This window comes from Thalassophryne amazonica, chromosome 18, assembly GCF_902500255.1.
Source record: "Thalassophryne amazonica chromosome 18, fThaAma1.1, whole genome shotgun sequence".
NCBI lineage: Eukaryota > Metazoa > Chordata > Actinopteri > Batrachoidiformes > Batrachoididae > Thalassophryne > Thalassophryne amazonica.
Genome location: NC_047120.1, coordinates 32712601 through 32738712, shown reverse-complemented (window position 1 = coordinate 32738712; position 26112 = coordinate 32712601). Strand labels below are relative to the sequence as shown.

Genomic DNA, 26112 nt, shown 5'->3' with positions numbered 1-26112 from the left:
GGGTGTTAAATGCCGTCTTCCATTCGTCTCCCTTCCGGATCCGAACCAGGTGATACACATTCCTAAGGTCCAGTTTGGTGAAAATTTGGGCTCCATGCAGGGGCGTGAACACTGAATCCAACAGGAGTAAAGGGTATTGATTACGAACCGTTATGTCGTTCAGCCCCCTGTAATCAATGCATGGACGGAGTCCGCCATCTTTCTTGCACACAAAAAAGAAACCTGCACGCATTGGGGAGGTGGAATTCCGGATCAGCCTGGCAGCTAATGAGTCCCGGATGTAGGTCTTCATTGATTCGCGCTCAGGACGTGAGAGATTGTACAGCCTGCTGGACGGGAACTCAACGCCCGGGACCAAATCAATGGCACAATCATACGGACGGTGCGGGGGAAGGGTGAGCGCCAGATCCTTGCTGAAGACGTCAGCAAGATCGTGGTACTCAACCGGCACCACCGTCAGATTGGGAGGGACTTTAACCTCCTCATTAGCATTTACACCGGGAGGAACCGAGGATCCTAAACAATTCCAGTGGCAAGTTTCGCTCCACTGAGCCAGTCAATCCGGGGATTGTGTTTAATCATCCATGGGAAGCCCAAAATCACGCGGGAGGTAGAAGGAGTTACAAAAAACTCAATCTCCTCCCGGTGATTCCCAGACACTACCAGGGTTACAGGTAGTGTCTTGTGTGTGATAAAAGGGAGAAGAGTGCCATCTAGTGCTCGCACCTTCACTGGCGACGAAAGCGCCACCAGAGGGAGCCCTACCTCCCTTGCCCATCTGCAATCCAGCAGATTCCCTTCTGACCCCGTGTCCACCAGTGTTGGGGCTTGAAAGGTTAAATCCCCGCTCAGGATTGTAACTGGGAGTCATGTTGAAAGATGTGTATGACCCACGTGAATGTTTGACCCCCCCCCTCAGCCCAGTCTCTAAGGGCGGGCGTTTGTGTTTTGACCGTTTGAGGCAGTCTCTCTGCTGATGCTCACTCGAGCCGCAGACAAAGCACTCCCCGCGGACCAGCCTCCTCTGTCTGAATGTGGCCCTGCTCGTGTCCCTAGCATCGTCAGCAGGGGGAGCTGTAGCCACACGGAGCGCTGTGGCAGTGGAGCGCGGGGAAGACGGCTCCCTTTCGGACCCAGGACGAAGAGGGACGGCTTGTGCCTGACCACGCCCTTCGCCTTGCTCCCGTCGGCGTTCTTCTAACCGATTGTCCAATCGTATAACCAAATCGATAAGCTCAGCCAAATCCCGCAGTTCCTCCTTAGCTACCAGGTGCTCCTTCAGGACCGACAACAGTCCGTTTATGAAGGCAGCGCGGAGCGCAGTCATATTCCAGCCGGATCTCGCAGCCGTGATGCGGAAGTCGACTGCATATTCGGCTGCACTCCGGCGCCCCTGTCTCATTGACAGCAGCACGGTAGACGCGGTTTCGCTCTGTTAGGGTGATCAAAAACAGTTCTGAGCTCCCTCACAAACCCAGTATAAGAGGCAAGGAGCCGTGAACTTTGCTCCCAAAGCGCTGTAGCCCAAGCGTGTGCCTCACCCCGAAGCAAATTAATCACGTAAGCCACCTTGCTGGCGTCACACGCGTACATCACGGGACGCTGTGCAAAGACGAGCGAACACTGCATAAGAAAGTCCGCGCACGTCTCCACACAACCTCTGTACGGCTCTGGGGGGCTTATGTATGCTTCAGGGGATGGTGGGGGGGGGGGTCGTTGAATGACCAGTGGAATGTCTGTATTCGGCACCGGGTCAGCAGGAGGAGGAGCTGCAGCAGCGCCCTGAGCGCGCTTCCACCTGCGCGGTGAGAGCCTCCATCCTGCGATTAAGGATGATGTTTTGCTCGGTCATCAGGTCCATCCGAGTGGTAAAGGCAGTGAGGATGTGCTGCAACTCACCAATCACGCCTCCAACCGACGCCTGTGCACCCTGCTCTTCCATTGGCTGTCCAACAGATGGTTGACGCCCTTCGGGATCCATGACGAGGTGGCCGAGATATCCTGTTGGGGAAAGTGTAGTGACACGGACCCACAACAGGGGGCGCAAATGAACGGTCAATAGATGAGCCAAAAGGTAACAATTTAATGTTGTGAATGTGCACAACAACTATACAGACAATCACAGAATCTGATAGCAGTCAACACACAAAGGTGACGTGTGGGCAGGCTCGAGGATAGAAGACGTCTGTCCTGAGAAGAGCCGGAACCACACGATTTCCACCGCCACCGAACCTGGTGAATACTGGAGCCGCCAAGTCCTGAATTCCCAGGTGATCACCATCCCCGACTGTCGGATCTGGTACTGCTGGCGAGGAGCACAAACAGTGAGATGTGGGTGTGTGCACACCCAGTATCAAAAACAGTCAGAAGGTGGAAAGTCACCTGTATCAGTATTTTTTAACTTTGTGTGAGGAAAAAATGCCAAAAAAACATTAGGTAGCAAAAATAAATATTTGAAAAAAAAAATCAGTTTGATCATAAAATAATAACAAAAAGTTGTGTTGAGTGTGACAACTCTTGTTCATGCATACTTAGTAGTTCATGATTTCCTACCACACTGAATGTCAATTCTGAGGCTGTTCTGTAAATATTCATTCGTACACTTAAGAATATTCATGTCCAGTAGCCCACCTGCCTACAACTCGGGGTCCCATTGCACCGTAAGTTGTATTGCGAAACCATGTCCTGAGCTCATAAAAAACTTGTTCTGTTCTCTTAGTTTTGTGATCAAAAACAGGCTGTTCTGTAAATAGTTTTCAAATAAACAAATATAGCAACGTCTGATGAATCCATATCAATTTCAGACTTAAAATAATGTACTGATTTAAGCCGCAGCCATTTCGGGTTAAACAACGCCCACTTCCGGTTTAGGCCCCGCCCCCTACGAGTAAAGATAAGGATAAAGATAATTTAGATGGTTGAACAGACACAGATAGTGGTGTTCTTGTTCATCCCTAGCCTTGACATTTTGAAATCCTGATTGATACAGGCGAGGACCGGTGGACCTCCCATTTTGAAACACTGAAGAGAAAGAACTTTCTCTTTTTGCTCTGTATGCACCACTCTGCATTTAATCATTAGTGATTGATCTCTGCTCTCTTCCACAGCATGTCTTTTTCCTGGTTCTCTCCCTCAGCCCCAACCAGTCCCAGCAGAAGACTGCCCCTCCCTGAGCCTGGTTCTGCTGGAGGTTTCTTCCTGTTATAAGGGAGTTTTTCCTTCCCACTGTCGCCAAGTGCTTGCTCACAGGGGGTCATTTTGACCGTTGGGGTTTTTCTGTAATTATTGTATGGCTTTTGCCTTACAATATAAAGCGCCTTGGGGCAACTGTTTGTTGTGATTTGGCGCTATATAAATAAAATTGATTTGATTTGATTTGGGGCCATGTGGGCATCTATTAACATGCCAAGCAAATGTGTGAAGATGGACACGCCTATCAAGTAGCTTGTAAAGCCTTGTTGCTAATCACATGGCCACGGTGGCCACTGTTGTTTCTGTGACATCATCCACCTTGAAGACGGAATACGTCACCACGACCTGAAAAGACTGTCAGCCAAGGAGGAAGCCATTAATCCAAAAATGGACAATAAAGAAGTCAGTGATATAGCAAATTAATGCAACAACATGAGATTTTCTAATGTGGTCTTAACTGTGTCCACGGCGCATTACAAGTCCTAAATTTCACAGTTACTCTAAATTATTTACATAATATTTCTATTTAAAGAATGAAGGTACTGACAGTTATTGTTTTAAACACCAACACGTTGACTTGAGTGCCACAGCAGTTACACACTAGATGGAGCAATTACCTTCCCTTTGTGTGCACGTGTGGCTGCAGCTGTGCACTGACTGATAACATTTTAAATCTGATGAGGAGAAAACTAGTGACAATGTAAGCCAGCTATAGTTTGCCAGATAGCACACGGGAAATTCAAGTCTAGATCTGATCAGTGTTTTTGTCCTTCTCTGTTCGTCTCCACCATGAAGCTGCACACTCGGCTGCATTCATCTCAGGCACCAGGCTTGGGGAGTAACGGAATACATGTAACGGCGTTACGTAATTAGGATACAAAAAAAGGTAACTGTATTCCGCTACAGTTACAGAAAAAAAAAGACGTATTCAGATTACAGGTATATTTAGTAAAAATGGGGATTACTTCGCAGGATTACAATTTTAAAGCATTTTATGATATTATCTGTATATATTTTTTTTATCTTTGAAATAAAAACGTCCCTTCATGAACAGCGACATGACGTCTCCTAACCGGGCAAAATATTGATGAAGTACCCGGATGTTAATGCATTTTCAAAGGAGATTCGCGACTGAACACACTCAGAAAAATGCTCGCAAAATACATGTTAAAAAATGCCACTTTGACCTGGATATTGAGCCAGTAAAATTAAATTACATTAAATTATGTCAGGAAAGTATTAAACATTCCCAAATGTTAGTGTTGAAAGTTACACGGATCTGCGCTGTTCAAGCTGCTGAGCTGAGGCGTCCTGCAGCAGCAGCTGCTGTTCAACACAGCGCGGCTCCTAAAACCATTACAATACATTTATAGATATTATATTTTTACACAATTATCCTTTATTGACCGAGTTTCATTCATGAAGTCAGTGGTGTGGGTACACATCTCTATGTGTGGGTGTGACTGTGAGCGGCACAGCGCGGGTCATTATAATCTCATTATTTTAAGGTGCAAATAATAATAATAAAAAAAATCCCCCGTCTTGTCGAAAAATTTTAATCACTAACGACAAGTATTTTAACTAGACATTGGTCTAGTAGTGGAAAATATCAGCTAGACATAAGTGAAGAGTTAATGGTCCGTGTCATCGGGCGACACAGGTACAGCAGGAAACATACAGCTGTTTATCATCCAAATATCACAGACAAAGTGACAAGAAGAACCAAAACCACTTACTTATGGAAGGAAATATTGTCTCCCTTGTTCCTCCGTTTGTGGCTTTGCCAACATGCGCAGCTTTCCGGCATATTCCACCTGTTTCTTGAACTTCTATACACACAAATCACTAACTTGCCCGGAATTAAAATGGCGACCACGCCTCCTTACTGACAGTATTTACTTCATGGTTTTTCATTATGCTGTTCTTATTTTGAAAGTTCAATAAGTGGACTGATATGTTAAACATGGTGCGAATTTACTGAACAAGTAGTAGACTTTTTTTTTGTTTGTTGTGTATATTGTTCTGCAAGCCACTTTTAATTACAAATTCATCCGCACACGCCTGAGTTTTCTTTATCCTTCATTTGTTTGGCATTTTTTGTTCAAAATTTAGCAGGTGAACACTGGGTGTGTTTAAAACAATATTGTGGTGCTCTTAATTCATAATGTGAAGTAAAACAGAGCATGCCATGTAAAAGAAAGTTTTATTTTTGCTTAATAAACTGTACTATGTAGTCAAGACTATATTTAGTTTCTTTTGTCTGTATTAGCATATTTGATATTGGAGGAATCCAGAAGTAATTGAAAGTAATGAAATTACATTACTTTAATATTATGGTACTTGGATTATTTTACTGATTACATTTCTTAACAGGTAACTAGTAACTGTATCGGAATACATTTTTAAAGTAACCCTCCCAACCCTGTCAGGCACTGCTGAGGACTATAAAAAGGCCAGATATGACCTGAGCAAAGCCATCAAAGAGGCCAAGAGACAATACAGACTGAAGTTGGAGGGTTACTACTCTACCTCTGACCCTCGACGCATGTGGGAAGGTCTCCAACACATCACAGACTTCTGGCAGAGGAGCAGCACAGTCACATCCAGCTAAGCCACACTGCCAGATGAGCTGAAGGAGTTTTACGCTCACTTTGAGGCCCAAGGTACTGATTAGCAGGAAAGAACGTTGGGCAAGAAGACAATACAGGACTCATCACTCATGGTGACATCGGCAGACTTGCACAGAGTTCTGAGCGAAACATATCAACAGAAAGTAATATCCCCGGCCGTGCATTCAGGGTTTGCTCATCAGAGCTAGTTGATGTGTTTGCTGACATATTCAATCTGTCCCATGCACAAGCATCTGTACCTGCCTGTTGGAAGTCCACCACTATAGTACCTGTACTTTCTTTACATGGAATATTGTAATGGTTAAGCAGCTTCAGAAAAGCTTACAGAGGACAAAGAGTCATTTTAGCAAATTTAACACAACTGAAAACAGATTAAACCTTCAATAAAGACTTTCATAAAAGCCAAGAAATTATTCTATGTCAATACTTAAAAAAATGTAGAATAACTATAAACAGATTTTCCCCAAAAGTCAGCTGTACTCTGTATATAGTGCAAATGACCACATCTAGAATCTGTGGTTCCCCACGGGTCAATGTCCTAGTTTGGGTTTATTTCTGAACATATTGCAAATTAATGTTCTTTTTCCTCTGGCTGCTCCTGGTCCACTGGGCTCCACTCCTGGTCCACTGGGCTCCACTCCTGGTCCACTGGCCAACCCATAAATGGGTAAACAGCTTCATTCGTGTGATGAATGAAGCTCAAACATGTCCCCATCTCAGAGAGTTATTACAGTACATTTTTGTTTGCTGGGGGGTTGGTTTTCATGACGGGTGGTTTGGGTGTGGGCATTAAAAATTATGACCAGCTTCGTGCATCACTGTGGGGTGTTAGGGTTAGTGTGGAGTAGAGCCAACATCAACTAAGGTACAATGCCTACTAACAGTGTAAACATAAATTAAATAACACTAAAATTTAACTCAGTGGAAATGAGCACACACTTCTTAATCTTAGATGACCTATTAAGACAATTAACTGCTTAACAAATTATGTCTTTACAGATATTTGTAATAAAATGCACAGAAAAGACAGACACGGCAGATCCACAGCCTCTGCTGCGCAGTCTGGATTCAGCTGACAGCAAACACTACCCGTCACTCAAATAATCCATGCCCTAATTGTTATGGCTTAAAATATCTTAAACTAAAGAACTGTTTAAAAAACAAAATCAACCCCCTTACAGTTATCATGGAGGGAGAACAACTATAGAGACCGTTTTTTTTTTTGTATCATACTGTAAACATGTTTATTTCTCCTCTACAGTGGGATATTTTAACATGGGCTTCTATGACAATGTGCATACATGTGCGCACACGCACACATGCACACACACACACACACACACACCCACATATATATATGTAGAGAGCGAGAGAGAGCTCAACCTGAGACCTGAAAATTGAGATCTGAGCTTAATTTTGAGCTTCATGGGAAAGACTGTGAATACTTATGTACATATGATTTAAAAAAAAAAACTTTTTCACATTGTTATTATGGGGTATTGTATGTAGAATTTTGAGGGGGAAAAATAATTTCATCTATTTCAGAATAAGGCTGTAACATAAAAATGCTGAAAAAGTGAAGGGCTGCGAATACTTTTTGGATGTACTATATATATATGACACAATTATTAGCGCCCCTCCCCAATGAAGTGTTTTTTTTTAACATAGCAAGACATTTTCAACACAGGTTTCTTAACATCCTAGTTTTATTTTGGATGCTTACATTATTTTGCTTTGCACACAGAGAAAAAATGGCTGGGGTCAAAATTATTAGCCCTTCTGATGCTAACAATCAGTTGTGTGTCTTGGAAAAATTTTGAAGAAAATGCAAAATTTCATTGGGGGGGGGGGGGGGAGCTAATAATTTTGTCATCTGTGTGTGTGTGTGTGTATGTATATATATATACATATATATATATATACATATATATATATATATATATATATATATATATATATATATATATATATATCCATCCATCCATTTTCTTCCACTTTATGCGGAGTCTGGTTGCGGGGGCAGCAGCTCAAGCAAAGCCGCCCAGACCTCCCGATCCACACACACCTCCACCAGCTCCTCTGGGGGAACCCCAAGGTGTTCCCAAGCCAGCCGAGAGATGTAGTCCCTCCAGCGTGTCCTGGGTCTTCCCCGGGGCCTCCTCCCAGTGGGACGTGCCCGGAACACCTCTCCAGCGAGGCGTCCAGGGGGCATCCGGAAAAGATGCCCGAGCCACCTCAACTGACTCCTTTCGAAGTGGAGGAGCAGCGGCTCGACTCCGAGCTCCTCCCGAGTGACCGAGCTCCTCACCCTATCTCTAAGGGAGCGCCCAGCCACCCTGCGGAGGAAACTCATCTCGGCCGCTTGTACTCGCGATCTCGTTCTTTCGGTCATGAGCCAAATCTCATGACCATAGGTGAGGATCAGAACGTAGATCGATCGGTAAATCGAGAGCTTTGCCCCCCCTACTCAGCTCTCTCTTCACCACGACGGTCCGATACAGCGACCACATCACTGCAGATGCTGCACTGATCCATCTATCGATCTCCCGCTCCATCCGTCCCTCACTCGTGAACAAGACCCCGAGATACTTAAACTCCTCCACTTGAGGCAAGGACACTCCACCGACCTGAAGAGGGCAAAGCACCTTTTTCCGGTCGAGAACCATGGCCTCGGATTTGGAGGTGCTGATTTTCATCCCGGACGCTTCACACTCGGCTGCAAACCGCCCCAGTGCACGCTGAAGGTCCTGATTTGACGAAGCCAACAGAACCACATCGTCCGCAAACAGCAGAGACGAGATTCTGTGGTTCCCAAACCAGACCCCCTCTATACCCTGGCTGTGCCTAGAAATTCTGTCCATAAAAATAATGAACAGAACCGGTGACAAAGGGCAGCCCTGGCGGAGGCCAACGTGCTCTGGAAACAGGTTTGACTTACTACCGGCAATGCGAACCAAGCTCCTGCTGCGGTCGTACAGGGACCGGGTAGCCCTTAAAGGACCCCGGACCCCGTACTCCCGGAACACTCCCCACAGGGTGCCCCGAGGGACACGGTCAAACGCCTTCTCCAGATCCACAAAACACATGTGGACTGGTTGGGCAAACTCCCATGAACCCTCGAGCACCCGATGGAGTGTGTAGAGCTGGTCCAGTGTGCCGCCACCAGGATGAAAACAACACTGCTCCTCCTGAATCCGAGGTTCGACCATCGGTCGAATTCTCCTCTCCAGTACTCTGGAATAGACCTTACCGGGGAGGCTGAGGAGTGTGATCCCCCTATAGTTGGAACACACCCTCCGGTCCCCCTTCTTAAACAGAGGGACCACCACCCCGGTCTGCCAATCCAGAGGCACTGTCCCCGATCGCCACGCGATGTTGCAGAGGCGTGTCAGCCAAGACAGCCCCACAACATCCAGAGACTTAAGGTACTCAGGACGGATTTCATCCACCCCAGGAGCCTTGCCACCGAGGAGCTTTCTAACTACCTCGGTGACTTCAGCCTGGGCAATGGATGAGTCCGCCTCTGAGTCCCCAGTCTCTGCTTCCTCTTCGGTAGACGTGACGATGGGATTGAGGAGATCCTCGAAGTACTCCTTCCACCGCCCGACAACATCCCCAGTCAGGGTCAACAACTCCCCACCCGCACCGTAAACAGTGCTGGTGGAGAGCTGCTTCTGCCTCCTGAGGCGTCGGACGGTTTGCCAGAATCTCTTCGAGGCCGACCGATAGTCCTCCTCCATAGCCTCCCGAACTCCTCCCAGACCCGAGTTTTTGCCTCTGCGACCGCACGGGCTGCAGCACGCTTGGCCTGCCGGTACCTGTCAGCTGCCTCTGGGGTCCCACCTACCAAGAAAGATAAGTAGGACTCCTTCTTCAGCTTGACGGCATCCCTTACTTCCGGTGTCCACCACCGGGTTCAGGGATTGCCGCCGCAACAGGCACCAGAGACCTTGCGACCACAGCTACGAGCAGCCGCATCGACAATGGAGGTGGAGAACATGGTCCACTCGGAGTCCATGTCTCCAGCCTCCCCCGGGATCTGGGAGAAGCTCTCCCGGAGGTGGGAGTTGAAGACCTCGCTGACAGAGGGTTCCGCCAGTCGTTCCCAGCAGACCCTCATGATACGTTTGGGCCTGCCAGGTCTGACCGGCTTCCTACCCTCCCAGCGGATCCAACTCACCACCAGGTGGTGATCAGTCGACAGCTCTGCCCCTCTCTTCACTCGAGTGTCTGAGACACGTGGCCAAAGGTCAGATGATAGACTACAAAGTCGATCATCGACCTCTGGCTCAGGGTGTCCTGGTGCCACGTGCACTTATGGACACCTTGTACTCGAACATGGTGTTTGTGATGGACAAACTGTGACTACCACAGAAGTCCAACAACTGAACACCACTCAGGTTCAGATCGGGGAGGCCGTGCTTCCCGATCACCCCCCTCCAGGTCTCACTGTCGCCGCCCACATGGGCGTTGAAATACCCCAGGAGAACAATGGAGTCCCCAGTCGGAGCGCTATCTAGTACCCCTCCCAGGGACTCCAGGAAGGTCGGGTACTCTGCACTGCTGCTCGGCCCGTAGGCCGAGACAACGGTGAGAGACCTGTCCCCAACCCGAAGGCATAGGGACGCGACCCTCTCGTTCACCGGAGTGAACTCCAACACTTGGTGACTGAGCTGGGGAGCAATAAGCAATGCGACCCCAGCTCTCCGCCTCTCCCCGTGGGCGACGCCAGAAAAATGAAGCGTCCAGCCCCTCTCCAGGAGTTGGGTACCAGAGCCCATGCTGTGCGTGGAGGTGAGCCCGACTATCTCTAGTCGGTATCTCTCAACCTCCCGCACAAGCTCAGGCTCCTTCCCCCCTAGCGAGGTGACATTCCACGTCCCAACATCCAGGGGCTGTGAGCATGGACCGGGCCGCCGGGCCACCCGCCCTCGACCACCACTCAATCCTCTCTGCACCCGACCCCCATGTCCCCCTCTGCAGGTGGTGAACCCACAGGAGGGCGGGCCCACGTCACTCTATCGGGCTGGGCCCGGCCGGGCCCCATGGGCTAAGGCCCGACCACCAGGTGCTCGCACGTGAGCCCCAATCCCAGGCCTGGCTCCAGGGTGGGACCCCGGCTCCGCCATACCGGGCGACGTCTCGGTCCTTGATCTTTTACTGGTCATGGAGGTTCTGAACTGCCCTTAGTCTGACCTGTCACCTAGGACCTGTTTGCCTTGGGAGACCCTACAGGGACCCTATATATATATATATATATATACACGAGGGCTGTCAATAAAGTAACGGTCCTTTTTATTTTTTTCAAAAACTATATGGATTTCATTCATATGTTTTTACGTCAGACATGCTTGAACCCTCGTGCGCATGCGTGAGTTTTTCCACGCCTGTCGGTGACGTCATTCGCCTGTGAGCACTCCTTGTGGGAGGAGTCGTCCAGCCCCTCGTCGGAATTCCTTTGTCTGAGAAGTTGCTGAGAGACTGGCGCGTTGTTTGATCAAAATTTTTTCTAAACCTGTGAGACACATCGAAGTGGACACGGTTCGAAAAATTAAGCTGGTTTTCAGTGAAAATTTTAACGGCTGATGAGAGATTTTGAGGTGATTCTGTCGCTTTAAGGACTTTTCACGGTGCGAGACGTCGCTCAGTGCTCTCAGGCGGCGTCGTCAGCCTGTTCAAGCTGAAAACCTCCACATTTCAGGCTCTATTGATCCAGGACGTCGTGAGAGAACAGAGAAGTTTCAGAAGAAGTCGGTTTCAGCATTTTATCCGGATATTCCACTGTTAAAGGAGATTTTTTTTAATGAAAGACGTGCGGACGGGTCCGCGCGTCGGGACACAGCCGACGTGGTGCGGCGGCACAGGAAAAACACCTCCGTGTTGATAACCATTTGTAAAATCCAGGCGGCTTTTGATGGCTTTCAGTGGAGTGAGTATATGAGAAATTGTTTAACAGCAGGACATGTTCCAACTTGTCCTTAAGGCTTCCAATGGAGGTGTTTTTCCTGTGCCGCCACACTGCGTCGGCTGCGTCCCGACGCGCGGACCCGTCCGCACGTCTTTCATTAAAAAAATCTCCTTTAACAGTGGAATATCCGGATAAAATGCTGAAACCAACTTCTTCTGAAACTTCTCTGTTCTCTCACGACGTCCTGGATCAATAGAGCCTGAAATGTGGAGGTTTTCAGCTTGAACAGGCTGACGACGGCGGCTGAGAGCGCTGCACGACATCTCGCACCGTGGGAAGTCCTTAAAGCGACAGAATCACCTCAAAATCTCTCATCAGCTGTTAAAATTTTCACTGAAAACCAGCTTAATTTTTCGAACCGTGTCCACTTCGATGTGTCTCACAGGTTTAGAAAAAATTTTGATCAAACAAAGCGCCAGTCTCTCAGCAGCTTCTCAGACAAAGGAATTCCGACGAGGGGCTGGACGACTCCTCCCACAAGGAGTGCTCACAGGCGAATGACGTCACCGACAGGCGTGGAAAAACTCACGCATGCGCACGAGGGTTCAAGCATGTCTGACGTAAAAACATATGAATGAAATCCATATAGTTTTTGAAAAAAAGTAAAAAGGACCGTTACTTTATTGACAGACCTCGTGTATATATATATATATATATATATATATACACACGAGGTCTGTGAGAAAAGTATCCGACCTCCGTTGGAAGCCTTAAGAACAAGTTGGAACATGCCCTGCTGTTAAACAATTTCTCAGATACCCACTCAACTGAAAGCCACCAAAAGCCGCCTGTATTTTACAAATGGTTATCAACACGGAGGTGTTTTTCCTGTGGCAGGCGCGCCACGTCGGCTGCGAGCCGACACGCCAATCCGCCCGCACGTCTTTCATTTAAAAAATCTCCTTTAACAGTAGAATGTCCGGATAAACTGCTGATTCCGACCTCTTCTGAAAGTTCTCTGTTCTCTCACGGCATCCTGGGTCAACAGAGGCTTAAATTTGGAGGTTTTCAGCTTGAAACAGGATGACAACATCGCCTCGGAGCACTGCGAAACGTCCCGCTCCATGGGAAGTCCTTAAAGCGATAGAAACAATCCAAAATCTCTCATCAGCCGTTAAAATCTTCCCTGAAAACCAGCTGAATTTCTTGAATGGTGTCCACTCAGATGCGCCTCACAGTTTTTGAAAAAATTTTGATCAAGCACAGCGCCAGTCTCTCAGCAACTTCTCAGACAAAGGAATTCCGACGAGGGGGCTGGACCACTCCTTCCACAAGGCGTGCTCACAGGCGATTGACGTCACCGACAGGCGTGAAAAAACTCACGCATGCGCACGAGGGTTCAAGCTTGGCTGATGTAATCACACGTGATTCAAATCCATATGGTTTTTTAAAAAAATAAAACTGTCGGTTTCTTTTCTCACAGACCTCGTATATATATATATATAGAGAGAGAGAAAATATTTTGATTAATGTATTTCAACCAAAAACTGTTCTTCAAATGACTTTCAGCAGTCTTTTTAAAACTTGAAATCACCTGCCTGATTTATTTGTGTGTGTGTGTGTGTGTGTGTCTACAGTCAGTGGCTGAGAGGTAAAAAGTTTACAAGTTTCCCACGAGAACTTTCCTATCAAGCATGTGTAACCAGGAAGCTGTGGCTTTGACTCAAATCCGCTTACTTCTCTCCTTCAGCACGCTGCCGCTGTGTACGCTGTTCATTATGACTGTGACTGACAGCCATCACGCCACGTGTCAGGTGACCCAGGAGGAAGCCTCACAGGAACTTAGGTCAGGTTCACAGAAGTTACGAAGAGTCAGAGCCTCTCGTTACGCCGCATCAACTGTCTGTAAACCACAGTCTGCACCTCAAACTTTGAGAAAGACAGACGCTGTGCTTCTGTTGCAAAACAGCACACAAATGTTGCAAGTCGCTTTTCTAAAAAGTGAACTCCCATAAAAACAGCTGAAATAAAACCACTGCCTTGAAGAAGAATTTCAATTGTCAGCTGGAACACTCAGCACGTCGTTCCAATATATTTTTATACAAGCTTTTTATTGAGTTCAGTACAGTTAAGTGATGAGGACGCACAATGAGGCGGAGAGGGTTTTCACCTCACGGCCTCCGAACGGTCTGATCCAAAGACAGCTGCAGGGATGGCTCCTCCACGCCGCTGTGAAAACACACACAACACACTTACAAATAATCATGAAATGAAAACACACACATAAATAACCAATTTTTTAAAACTGCATTCTTCTTCATTTTAAACGTTTATTAACACTGACTGAGGTAAGGAAAAGCAGTGTCCCTGGATGGACAAAGGGCTAAGGTAAGCGGCTAACTGTATAAATAGTCATTTTAAAAAGTTTATTAACATTGGCTAAGGTAAGGAAGAGTAGCACCACTGAATGGACGGAGCCTAAGGTAAGCGGCTAACTGTATAAATAGTCATTTTAAAAAGTTTGACACATGCATTGACTGAAGTAAAAATGCATGTGTACCTCTATCGAGGGTTTTCAATCACGTGACTGATTTGCTGCAGGACAGGTGCCGTCTCCATTCTGGATTACAAGGAGCCTGGTGCATGATAGAAAAATGGAGAATATGTTCGGTTATTATGATGCTTTAAATCCTCGAGATAAAGCTATTTATCATGATAGATGTGTAGCAGTTGGTTCAGTGGATCCGTATCTTGTACCAGATAATGAATTTAGTGGTGATGTAATGAACTGGCCGACAGTTTCACACTGCGATATTGTGAACTAGGAAGCTGCCGACCAGGTCAGCCTCGCCGGCCTCCTGCAGAGCATCACAGCGGGGCTTTGAAAGCGGCGGTCATCTTGAAGTCCTGAGTGATTTCTCTCACCAGGCGCTGGAAGGGCAGCTTGCGGATCAGCAGCTCGGTGCTTGAGGACCACAATGTAATTAAGCATCTGTATTGGAAGCGTTCTTGTGTTATCCTCGGCAGTATTTTTATGTATTCTTATATAATTTTATTGCTGAATAAAATAAAATAAAATTCTGGGAGCAGTGGATTTCTGTTAGCAGCGGATCTCTCTCAGCGCCACGGTGCCGTGAGGCTTCTTCACACCGACGTTGAAGCTTCTGCAATTGTTCGCCAAACGCACGTAGCGTATCACAGCGGCCACCGCGTCGTAATCCAGAATGGCCGCGGGACACAAAATGACGTGACCGATACGTCACATGAAAACACTCTGTTGGTACCAGAGTTTTTAGCTTGTGGCGTACAATTACATTATGGAGCAGTTTATGTTTTTGTGTTCTTAATCAATACTGCACTGAGAAAAACTGAATTGGAAAGACAAATCCAAAAACATCTTAAAAAAGACATGTCAGAGCACACCTGAGGACATAGGTAACACAGAGGACACAGTGTGGCTGGAGGCTGCTGGGCCTGGACTTGGAAGAACGGACACTGGTGATGACTGCACTGTGGCTCTCCACCCAGACGTACCCTCCACCTCTCACCAGCATCCTGTACTGACCGCTGATGGACTGGCTCTTCAGATACACTACAAAGAGTCAATGTGAGAGAGAGACAGAGAGAGAGAGGAAGTGCAGGAGCAACATCAGGTACAGCTGTTGTGTGCAGCAGCACTCACAGTTGACGTGATTGTTGGTCAGACGGTTTGTGTCCATAGCATGACACAGTTCATAGAGCGAGCGGCCGAGCAGCTCCTCCGGTCTGTAACCAAGTAGTGCCGTCACTCTGCAAACACAATACTATGCTATCATCTTGCAAGTCACCAAATTAAAAAAAAAAGCATGTAATGAGCACAAACTGGGTAGATGGTGGGTAATTTTAAAGCACTGGATAAATAATAAACAACAAAGCTAATTTGTTTTAACAGGCATGTCTGCTGGATGGTTAGTGGAGGTTTTTTAAAACGCCATCTAAGTTAAGCTAGCAGTTACACAGAGACACATAATGCCCACTATAAGGGCAAATATGGAACGAAATAAACAGAAAGAGAAAGTAAAACCATAATGGAAGAATTAATACTAGTATGTGTGGTTGCTGGTTAGAGACAAATCACAAAATATTTAGTCGGTCCTGCAAATTAGAGACGACAAACTCGAAACCTGAGATCTCATTACGTCAGCAACCATTTCCAAACATTCCAGTTGATTTGACCCCGTTGTTGTTGAAACGTAATAAAACACAAGAACTGCTCTCATGATGCTTGATATCAATCCCTTTTTCTGGCCAGACTTCAGTTTAAGGCCAACACGACCAACACGAGTGCAAGTAGTATCATGATTTAAAGGATGTGGGTGTTGGGTGTAAAAATGGCAACTACATCTGGTGGAAACCAGCAGTGGCACTTGCATTGGGGATGTGTGCCGGTTTGCACCGGGTCGACGATGGAGCCCATAATTTCAGAAACAACAGAGGATAATGCAGGGAATTTGGAACTTCATTGAGGAATTAGGTCAGCTGGGGATCAATTTAGTGCCCTTTCATTGAGGAATGCATGTCTACAGAGTGCCTGTAAAGTGTTTTTTTTTTTTTTTTTTTAAAGAACAGAATACAGATCTACTTCAAAACTACTTCATGGATTCTCACCAAATTTGACCACAGATACATATTAGGCCATGTAAGACTCCATTAAAATTTTCAAAGTGATCCAGATCCAGATTCTGGATGAACTTTTCCCTTCATATAGGCTTTGAAGGATTACTTCAAAACTACTTCACAGATTCTTACCAAATTTGCAGCACAGATATTAGAGCATGGAAGACTCCACTGAATTTTGGAGGTGATCCGGTGTTGCAGACCGAATGGTCCCCCCCTAAAAATCGGTCAGCCCTGCCTTCACTGCGCATGTGTCATTAGCCGCGGTTCACAGATTATCTCCTCATTTCTGCTTCAAACTGCACTCCAGTCATCATCTGTCTCAGCGAAAGATATCTTAAGCTTTTGTATAACAATCATTTCCACATAAATTCAGCATTATTTCATCATAAAAGATGAAGGAAGCTGTCAGAGCGCCGCGGCTACACGAGCTGCTAGCTGATGAGTTCACTGCGCATCGCTCATTTCAAAGCAGCATGGAGTACCACCTCATTTCTGCTTAAAACTGACTTTAGAATGTTTTAAGAGGTTTTACCTTGTCATCTGATGGTGATTAATCCCATTAATCCATTTGATCGCTTTGGGTGAAGAGAGTCTGTCTCAGACGAGCTGCTGAGGTCTGAAATGACGCATGCACAGTGGAGGCAGGGTGGACCAATTTTTAGGGGGGACTGTTTGGTCTGCGACATCATATCTGGATTCTGCATCAAGATTTCACTTTATATAGGCTTTGAAGGATTGAAGATGGAGCCCATAACATCAGGAACAACAGAGGATAATGCAGGGAATGTGGAATGTGGGATAAATTTGATGCCCTTTAATTGAGGAATGCATGTCTATGGAGTGTTCTTTTTTTAACAGAATACAGACCCAGCATCCATTCCCAGAAGAAAGTACACCCTCTCATATCTAAAAATAGACACCTTGTTGAAAGCACCCTAATAGATGTATCATCACGATTATCACATTGAACAGCCAAATGAATCCACTCCACATTTCCGAACCCTCTTGCTTAATGTTGAAAATAATATCTAAGGTGGTATGATGTCTACAACAACAAATAAAGCTATGCATCATTAATGTATTCATAAGTGTATGAGTAAATTAAAACAAAAGAAACCACAATGATTGTTGGATTGACTTGTTTCATGCATACAGTATGAATCCAACATATTTCATGCTGTTTGATCACCTTCGTTTCATGAAATAGACATCCATGCATTCTGTTCATTATCTTTATGGACAGAATTTCTAGGCGTAGCCAGGGTGTAGAGGGTGTCCGGCTTGGGAACCACAGAATCTCATCTCTGCTGTTTGTGGACGATGTGGTTCTGTTGGCTTCATCAAATCAGGACCTTCAGCGTGCACTGGGGTGGTTTGCAGCTGAGTGTGAAGCGTCCGGGATGAAAATCAGCACCTCCAAATCCGAGCCCATGGTTCTCGACCGGAAAAAGGTGCCTTGCCCTCTTCAGGTCGGTGGAGTGTCCTTGCCTCAAGTGGAGGAGTTTAAGTATCTCGGGGTCTTGTTCAAGAGCGAGGGATTGATGGAGCGCGAGATCGATAGATGGATCGGTGCAGTGTCTGCAGTGATGCGGTCGCTGTATCGGACTGTCGTGGTGAAGAGACAGCTGAGTAGGGGGGAAAACCTCTCGATTTACAGATCGATCTACATTCCGACCCTCACCTATGGTCATGAGATTTGGCTCACGACCGAAAGAACGAGATCGCGAGTACAAGCGGCCGAGATGAGTTTCCTCCGCAGGGTGGCTGGGTGCTCCCTTAGAGATAGGGTGAGGAGCTCGGTCACTTGGAAGGAGCTTGGAGTCGAGCCGCTGCTCCTCCACGTCGAAAAGAGCCAGTTGAGGTGGCTCAGGCATCTTTTCCGGATGCCCCCTGGACACCTCACTGGAGAGGTGTTCCGGGCACGTCCCATTGGGAGGAGGCCCCGGGGAAGACCCAGGACACGCTGGAGGGATTACGTCTCTCAGCTGGCTTGGGAACGCCTCGAGGTTCTCCCGGAGGAGCTGGGGGAGGTGTGTGTGGATCGGGAGGTCTGGGCGGCTTTGCTTGAGCTGCTGCCCCCGCGACCCGACTCCGGATAAAGTGGAAGAGAATGGATGGATGGATGGACATCCATGCATGCATTTAAGGCCTGCAACACATTAAAAAACATTTATCACTTTGTAATATTGTCATTACTTCTCACAACACTGAAAAGATGTTTTGGCATTGAGGATACTAAGTGATGAACCATTCCAGGTGTTCCAAGCATTCCATCTTTTGTTTCAAATTTCTTGACACACATTTTATTTGGGACAGGTCAGGACTGCAGGCAGGCCAGTCCACGATCCGTACCCCCTTCCTCCACAGCCATTTATCTGTAATGTGTGCAGAATGTGGTTTAGCATTGTCGTGCTGAAAAATGCACGGGTGTCCTGAGAAAGATGTCGTCTTGAAGGCTGCATATGTTGCTCTAAAATCTCAGTGTTCTACAGTAATGCTGCCATCACAGAATCACTGTGAATTTTAAATAATTTGATAATGTGAATTTAAAATTATTTTCTCATGTATGTGTTGACTTGCTGATTACGTTGATTTGTTAACAGACTTAGTGTGCATTTGAAGTGAAGCAGAGCATAACTGTGCTTTTAAAACATTTCCATGATGCTGCTGCTGAGTGGCAAGAAACCACCAGTGCAGCGCTGACTGATGAAAAGGAGCGACATGAAAAAGATACTTAACATGCATTTCCCACAGTTGTTATGAGTTTTTGTTTTTGATAATTAATAAATTGATAAAATAAAATGCAATGTTAAAATACCCTCAGCCGTACGAGCATTGTGTTTTTTATAATTTGCAGTTTAATTAATTATTAAAATCCTATTGTCCCCTCGTTTTTTCATGTTGTGCAAATCAAGGAATATTTGTAGATCACCCTCTGAGCATTTGCACATATTAATAACAAAGACAAATTTAACTCCATAAAAAGTTAGCTTTGAGTTAGCAAAAGTTAGCGTGCAAGCAAACGTGCACAAAATGCCTTGTACATGACACCAGAGGTGTTATCAGGTTACAAGAACAGCGTGTTCAGTTTTAGAAGTGTTTACGTCTTACGGAAGCGTATTGCATTCCCTGGATAAAAAACAAACAAGCAAAAAAAATTAGACTACTGATCTTGTAATTACAAGAAAAGATCTCAGAATTACGGGTTCAGGATCTCATAATTACAACATGAGGGTTTTTTGTTTTTTTGTTTTGTTATCGCTTCTGTACAATGGGCTTCCATATTCAGTAAACACAAGCATGAGAATTCCCGGGTCATAATCGAAAATCGGCCAATTTGTAACCTCTGACTGTGATCGCACACACAAAGTGTGGATTTTCCCCAAGATGTTGCTGGTTGAATGAAACTCCTCCAGTGAGGTGGGGCACGGGGCACCCAGACTGGCATGTGCCCAGCTTGGAGTGAGTCCCTCTTTGTCCCTCAGTGGTCAGTGGAGCTGTGTAAGTGAAAGCTGGAAGTCTGGAGGGGAGCGAGAGAGGTGTCATTGTGGTGAGACGCCCTGTGCTTAATTTAATTTAATTTAATTTATTAATTTATATAGCACCAAATCACGACAAAGTCGCACCAAGGCGCTTCACATAATTCACAACAACACAAATTAATCTAAATTCAAAATTAAAAGCAAGAAAAGCACAGTTAAAAGATAAAACACAGTCGAATAAAAAGAAATTACAAAGCAAACACAAACAGATTAAAAAATTAATGATAAGACAGTCTAAAAAAGCGGGTCTTCAGTCTTGATTTAAAAATCTCCACCGTGTCAGACTGCCGAATAACAGCAGGTAGATCATTCCAAAGAGCCGGACCACGGTAGGAGAAGGCTCTATACCCCACAGACTTTTTGTTCATCCTCGGAACACACAGAAGCCCTGCGCCCTGCGAACGCAAAGGCCTCGCAGGTACGTAGGGCTTAACCAAGTCCACCAAGTAGGAAGGCGCCAGTCCATGAACAATTTTATTATTTTATTATTATTTTATTAATTTCCAAACTGGACACTGTGTTTTATCCGGGATGTCCTCTGACTAGCACAGGAATTGCGGAAGACGTGGACATCAGCACTTTTCAGCACATTGAGACAGACGTGCGTATATATATATATATATATATATATATATATATATATATATATATATATATAAAACAATTTAGACACCTGATCTTTTCTCGTAATTACGAGATCCTGATCTTGTAATTATGAGATCTTTTCTCGTAATTACAAGATCAGCGGTAAAAAATTTTTATCCAGTGAATGCAATACGCTTCTGTAATTTCTGACTAGCTTTTACATAATGTCCCAGAAATGAAGCGGTTAACAAGTAGCTAAACCAGGAAGTGACGTCACAATGCTAATGGCCCCTTCACGCATAGTGCGAAGTTTGGATGGCGTTTGGACAAAAATGGCAAAACAGCGCAAAACAGTTTGAAATTAGCGCTCCGTGAAACATCGCGCTGATGGGCAGGAGTGCACGAAGCCGGTGCGAGAGTTTGTGCACGTACCGGTGTCTTTCGGGAAGGAACACACACAGTACCAGCTGCAGCACATCGTGCCGCTTATGTGGAGGAAATATAAAAAAAAAAAAAAAAAAAAAATGTGGGACCACATTGTGTTGCTTATGTGGGGGAAAAAAAAAAAAAAAAATCATACAACACACTGGATGCAATCCCACACTGTCCAAAAGCTCTGGTTGCCAGTCAGAGACTTTACCACTGAACTATGGAGCTGTTCTTTAAAAGTTGCAGGAATCTGCCTCATATCAGGAAGGACATGGAAGAATTACAAAAAAAAAAAAAATTAAATAAAATCACACACCATATAAAATCTGTTCACAGACATACAGTCATGAAATGACATGAATGAGAAGGGTGATTCTTAGACTACGGGCACTTATTATGTCCTTTGATCATATTGTATGAAAAACAGAAAAAAGGGAAAATTTCACACTTTTATAGTTATCTTTACAATGAAAGTGTGTTAAGAAATTTGTTCTAGTAGTCTATGATGACTTTTTCACCTTTTTTCAGCATCATTATCTGCAAATATTGCCGTTTTGTGCTTGTCCCACACCCAGACTTTTGATCTTCAATGATAAAAATGAATGGTAAAGAAACGTTTTTTCTAATGTTTTAAAATATCTCTGAATAAAATATCAGTAAAATAATCAAAACATAATTGGGGTATTCAATGTCATACAACTGTTGTGATTTTTTTTTAAACAAAATGTAGTTGTCCCACACTATTGCCGTAATTTCCACCACAACACTGTAATGTCCCTTTAAATAGTTTGTATGAAAGATTGTTTGGGTAGTTTCTATGGAGATAAACAATGACATCAGAGCACATGTATATAGCGCCAAATCACAACAAACAGTTGCCCCAAGGCGCTTTATATTGTAAGGCAATGGTGAGGTGGAAATTACATTTACAAGGCCAATAGTGCCCGTAGTTAAAGAATCACCCAGAAGCAGTTCGCTCGTCTCATTCATGTCCACATCTGCTGGCATGTTCCCAACCAGCCACGTGCGCGTCTTGTGGATGACGTGCCACAGGACACTGCGTCATGTGGAACAGAGCTCTGACGTGACAGTCAGATCGCCTGCTGCGTGTTCTGATCTGATGGTCCGTTTCAACCTGGGAGCAGCCTGTCCATGCGCTGCATGCACGCTCATTTGCTGCGTGCAAGCTCACTCGCTGCAGCATGTTGCCACAGTGATATGTTTTTATTTATGTCCACTTGATAACAACAAACAGACACATGCGCGTCACAGTGGGCAGTTGTTTGTCCATGTCCGTCCAAAACAGTACCTGGTGTCCAGCTGGGGTGTCCAGATCCACAGATTTCCACAGCCGCTTCAGTGGGGGGACACACCTCCTGTCAGTTCTCAGCGCAAACACCAAAGCCACACTCGTGTGGGACTTAGACAAATTTCTCTGCAAGTACGAAAGTGACTGTCTGCAGTCTGTTATCATGTCAAAAGTGCAACTGGCCACACATTTTCTAAATACCATGCGAGCGGTTTTAGATGTTCGTGCGTGTCACCTGGAATTTGGCTGGCACTTGCCGCGAGAGGGTGCAATGGGTTCACACAGCACAGACTTTGTCTTTCAGGGGCTTGTGTGCGCAAATAGATGTAGCAACAGGTGTACGACACGTGAGAGGCAGGGACGACATTACACGGTTTGCACACGATTTCTGCGTCATCCGCACTAAGTGTGCACTTCGTCCAAACTTCGCACTATGTGTGAAGGGGCCCTAACCTCTGTAAAATGTTTTATAAATAAGTTCTGAGGTGTTATTAGGTTCCGAAAATAGCGTTTTCAGTTTTAGAAGTGCTTATTTCACGCTAGTTTTTCCATAATATATGAGAAATGTGTATAGAAAGATATAAAACGTCACAGTGCAGCTCTACTGTGATTGGCTGTCACCCGCGTCACAAAAAAAAACTGATCAGATTTACAGTTTTTTGCAATCGCTTTGACGCTAACCTCAGATATTTGTGTTCAATTTTCAAAATGTTAGCTACGAGACTCATAACGGTTAGCACTTGTAACACAGCCCAACCATGTTCAAAACATTGCATTGTGTATTCACATTATTGAAGAAACGTTGCACATTCAAATAACTCACCCATCATGAAATTTGACCTATTGAGATTTCAAATCATGCAAAATCTCTCAAAACTTGGAAGCCTTACGGGACAAGTTCGAACATGCCCAGCTGTTAAACAATTTCTCGGATACTCACTCGACTGAAAGCCATCGAAAGCCGCCTGAATCTTTCGAATGGTTTCCAATACGGAGGTGTTTCTCTGTGCCGCCGCGCGATGAGCGGCTGGGTGACGACGCGTGAATCCGTCTGCACGTCTTTCATTACAAAATCTCCTTTAACAGTGGAATGTCCGGATAAACTGCTGATCCCGACCTCTTCTGAAACTTCTCTGCTCTCTCACGACGTCCTGCATCAACAGAGGCTTAAATTTGGAAGTTTTCAGCTTGAATCAGGCTGACGACGGCGGCTCGGGGCGTGGCGCGCCGTCCAGCGCTGTGGTAGTAACACTCCTTAATCTCTCATCAGCCATTAAAATTTTCACCGAAAACCATATGAATTTCTCGAATGGTGTCCACTTGGATGTGTCTCACAGTCTCTGAAAAAATTTTGATCAAGCAAAGCGGCAGTCTCTCAGCAAGTTCTCAGACAAAAGAATTCCGACGGGAGGGGTGGACCAGTGCTCACTCAAAGCCTGCCCACAGGCGAATGACACAACCGACAGGCGTGAAAAAACTCACGCATGCGCACGAGGGTTCAAGGTTGGCTGATGTAATCGCACGTGATTCAAATCCATATAGTTTTTGAAAAAAATAAAAAGGTACGATACTTTTCTCACAAACCTCGTATACGAGGTCTGTCCAAAGAGTATCAAACCTTTTTATTTTTTTCAAAAACCATATGGATTTGAATCATGTGTGCTTGCATGAGCCAACCTTGAACCTTCATGCGCATGCGTGAGTTTTTTCACGCCCGTTGGTTGCATCATTCGCCTGTGAGCACGCCTTGTGTGAGCACTGGTCCTCCCCCCTCGTTGGATTTTCATTGCGAGGAAAATGTCTGAACGATTTGGAGCTTTGCTGCATCAAATTTTTCCAGAAACTGTGAGAGACAGCCAGGTGGAAACCATTCGGAAGATTCAGACAGCTTTCGGTGACGATCCTATGGGCATCACACAGATTAAGGAGTGTTACAACTGGTTTAAAGACGGTGCACAATGGCGGAGGGTGCGCCGCGCTCCAAGCGGCCATCGACACGCTGAAACGACTAGATCATTCCCAAAGTGAACGCTGTGTTGATCCGGGACGTCGTCTGACTACCAGAGAAATTGCAGAAGACGTGGACATCAGCATTTTTTCGGCACATTCCACTGTTACAGGAGATTTTGTAATGAAAGACGTGCGGAAGTTGGAAGTCTCACAGGACATGTTGTGACATGTCCAGCTCTTACACAATTCCTCAGAAACTCACTCGACTGAAAAGCCACCGAAAGCCATCTGAATCTTCCAAATGGTTTCCACCTGGCTGTCTCTCACAGTTTCTGGAAAAATTTGATTCAGCGCTGCTCCAATCGTTCAGACATTTTCCTCGCAATGAAAATCCAACGAGGGGGGAGGACTAGTGCTCACTCAAAGCCTACTCACAGGCGAATGACGCAACCGACAGGCGTGAAAAAACTCACGCATGCGCACGAAGGTTCAAGGTTGGCTCATGCAAGCACACGTGATTCAAATCCATAAGGTTTTTGAAAAAATAAAAAAGGTCTGATACTTTTTGGACAGACCTCGTATATAAGATGTCTGAAATTCAGTTTGCGTTTATTAAATTCCACGCAGGTTAAACGTACCAGACACGGAATATTTGTTTTAGCAAGTTTTCAGGGTCTCGTGCAGCTGTCTCTTATTAACTTGATGAAAAGCATACAAAATTACATTTTGGTTGTATAATGTGCGTGACATTTGCAATTGTCGTTACGTGGTTTCTCTATGTTATTTTGACTGTAGTGACTCTCTGGCACGCAAGGGATTATGGGATATCTCAATAGGGTGAATACCGTAGGAACACTACTTTGAGTCCACCCACACACAAAATTCCAGTAGTTTCACTGCTAAGTCGTTATTTCAATCCCTTACATTACTGCAAAAAACAGTTGTCGCATGTTCCATTAAGGTTATATATCGTGGTTCTAAACAATAGAGACAGTGGAATCATTGAACAAAATTGGGGAATAACCCTATTGTGTCTGATGATTTGCAGATGTTCATGCTAACACGTCACCGGTAAAACTCAATTTGCGACCGTAATCCAGCATGAATGTCTGCAAATCATCAGACATAACAGGGATATTCCCATTCTAATCCAATTCCATCATTTGCACGGTTTATTTTTCAGTAAGTAATTCAGTCGGTGAATCATTGTGAAAGGATGTGGTCGGCTCGTTAAAGCTTACCGTAGTAACAGTGTGTTCATGGCAAACTGGAAATTCTGTGAGCAGACCCACAGATTTCTCCATCTCGTCAGCTGCATTGAGTTAAATCCACAGTAAATCAATCAGGCAATCCAGTTAAATTCATTAAATCCACACATTTCGGCATCGCCGTCCCTGCACTAGTTTCTGTCGCTCTCAGCTGACGGCACCATTAGTGACACCTGCGCAGCAACCTGGGCAGGGGCGGAGTAACACATCAAATGCGAAATGGTTTTAATATTTTGCCACTGTCCACATGGTATTTTATGGTCTGAAATCTCACATGATTAACCAATCAGATTTGCAGAAAAAATGCAGTTGGATTACAATGTGAAATAATGTTTGAAATACATAACAGGTTTATTTGTAGAATGGCAAAGAAAATTAGCCATAAAATTAAGTGAAACAAAACATTTTGATCAACTGCTGTGTAAAAAGTGAACAGTCGTAAACAAAAACAATACTGTAACATTGTTACTCGGCATTTGAGTCAACTCTCTCTGCTGGAGTTGGTCAGAGATTCTCATTGACATCACAGTGGATTGTTTTCTTTGCCAGGCATCGGGGGAAAAATCTCCTGGCATGACAAATCCAGACCTGACATTGGTCTGCCTTTATTTCATCACATGCATCATCCATGGCCTGGAGG

General features: G+C 45.2%; 1 protein-coding gene across 2 annotated transcripts in view; it reads right to left on the bottom strand.

Moving 5' to 3' along the window:
* Positions 1–13833: 13833 nt before the first annotated feature.
* The window catches only part of epas1a (endothelial PAS domain protein 1a), a 93064-nt gene continuing 80785 nt past the window's right edge, over positions 13834–26112 (bottom strand). For both annotated transcript variants that reach the window (XM_034194447.1, XM_034194446.1), the window contains 3 exons: positions 15413–15519; positions 15154–15322; positions 13834–13959 (listed from right to left, as the gene is read on the bottom strand). In XM_034194447.1, the coding sequence (XP_034050338.1) occupies positions 13902–13959; positions 15154–15322; positions 15413–15519 (334 nt within the window). In that variant the 3' untranslated portion in view covers positions 13834–13901. The remainder of the gene's footprint in view (positions 13960–15153; positions 15323–15412; positions 15520–26112) is intronic.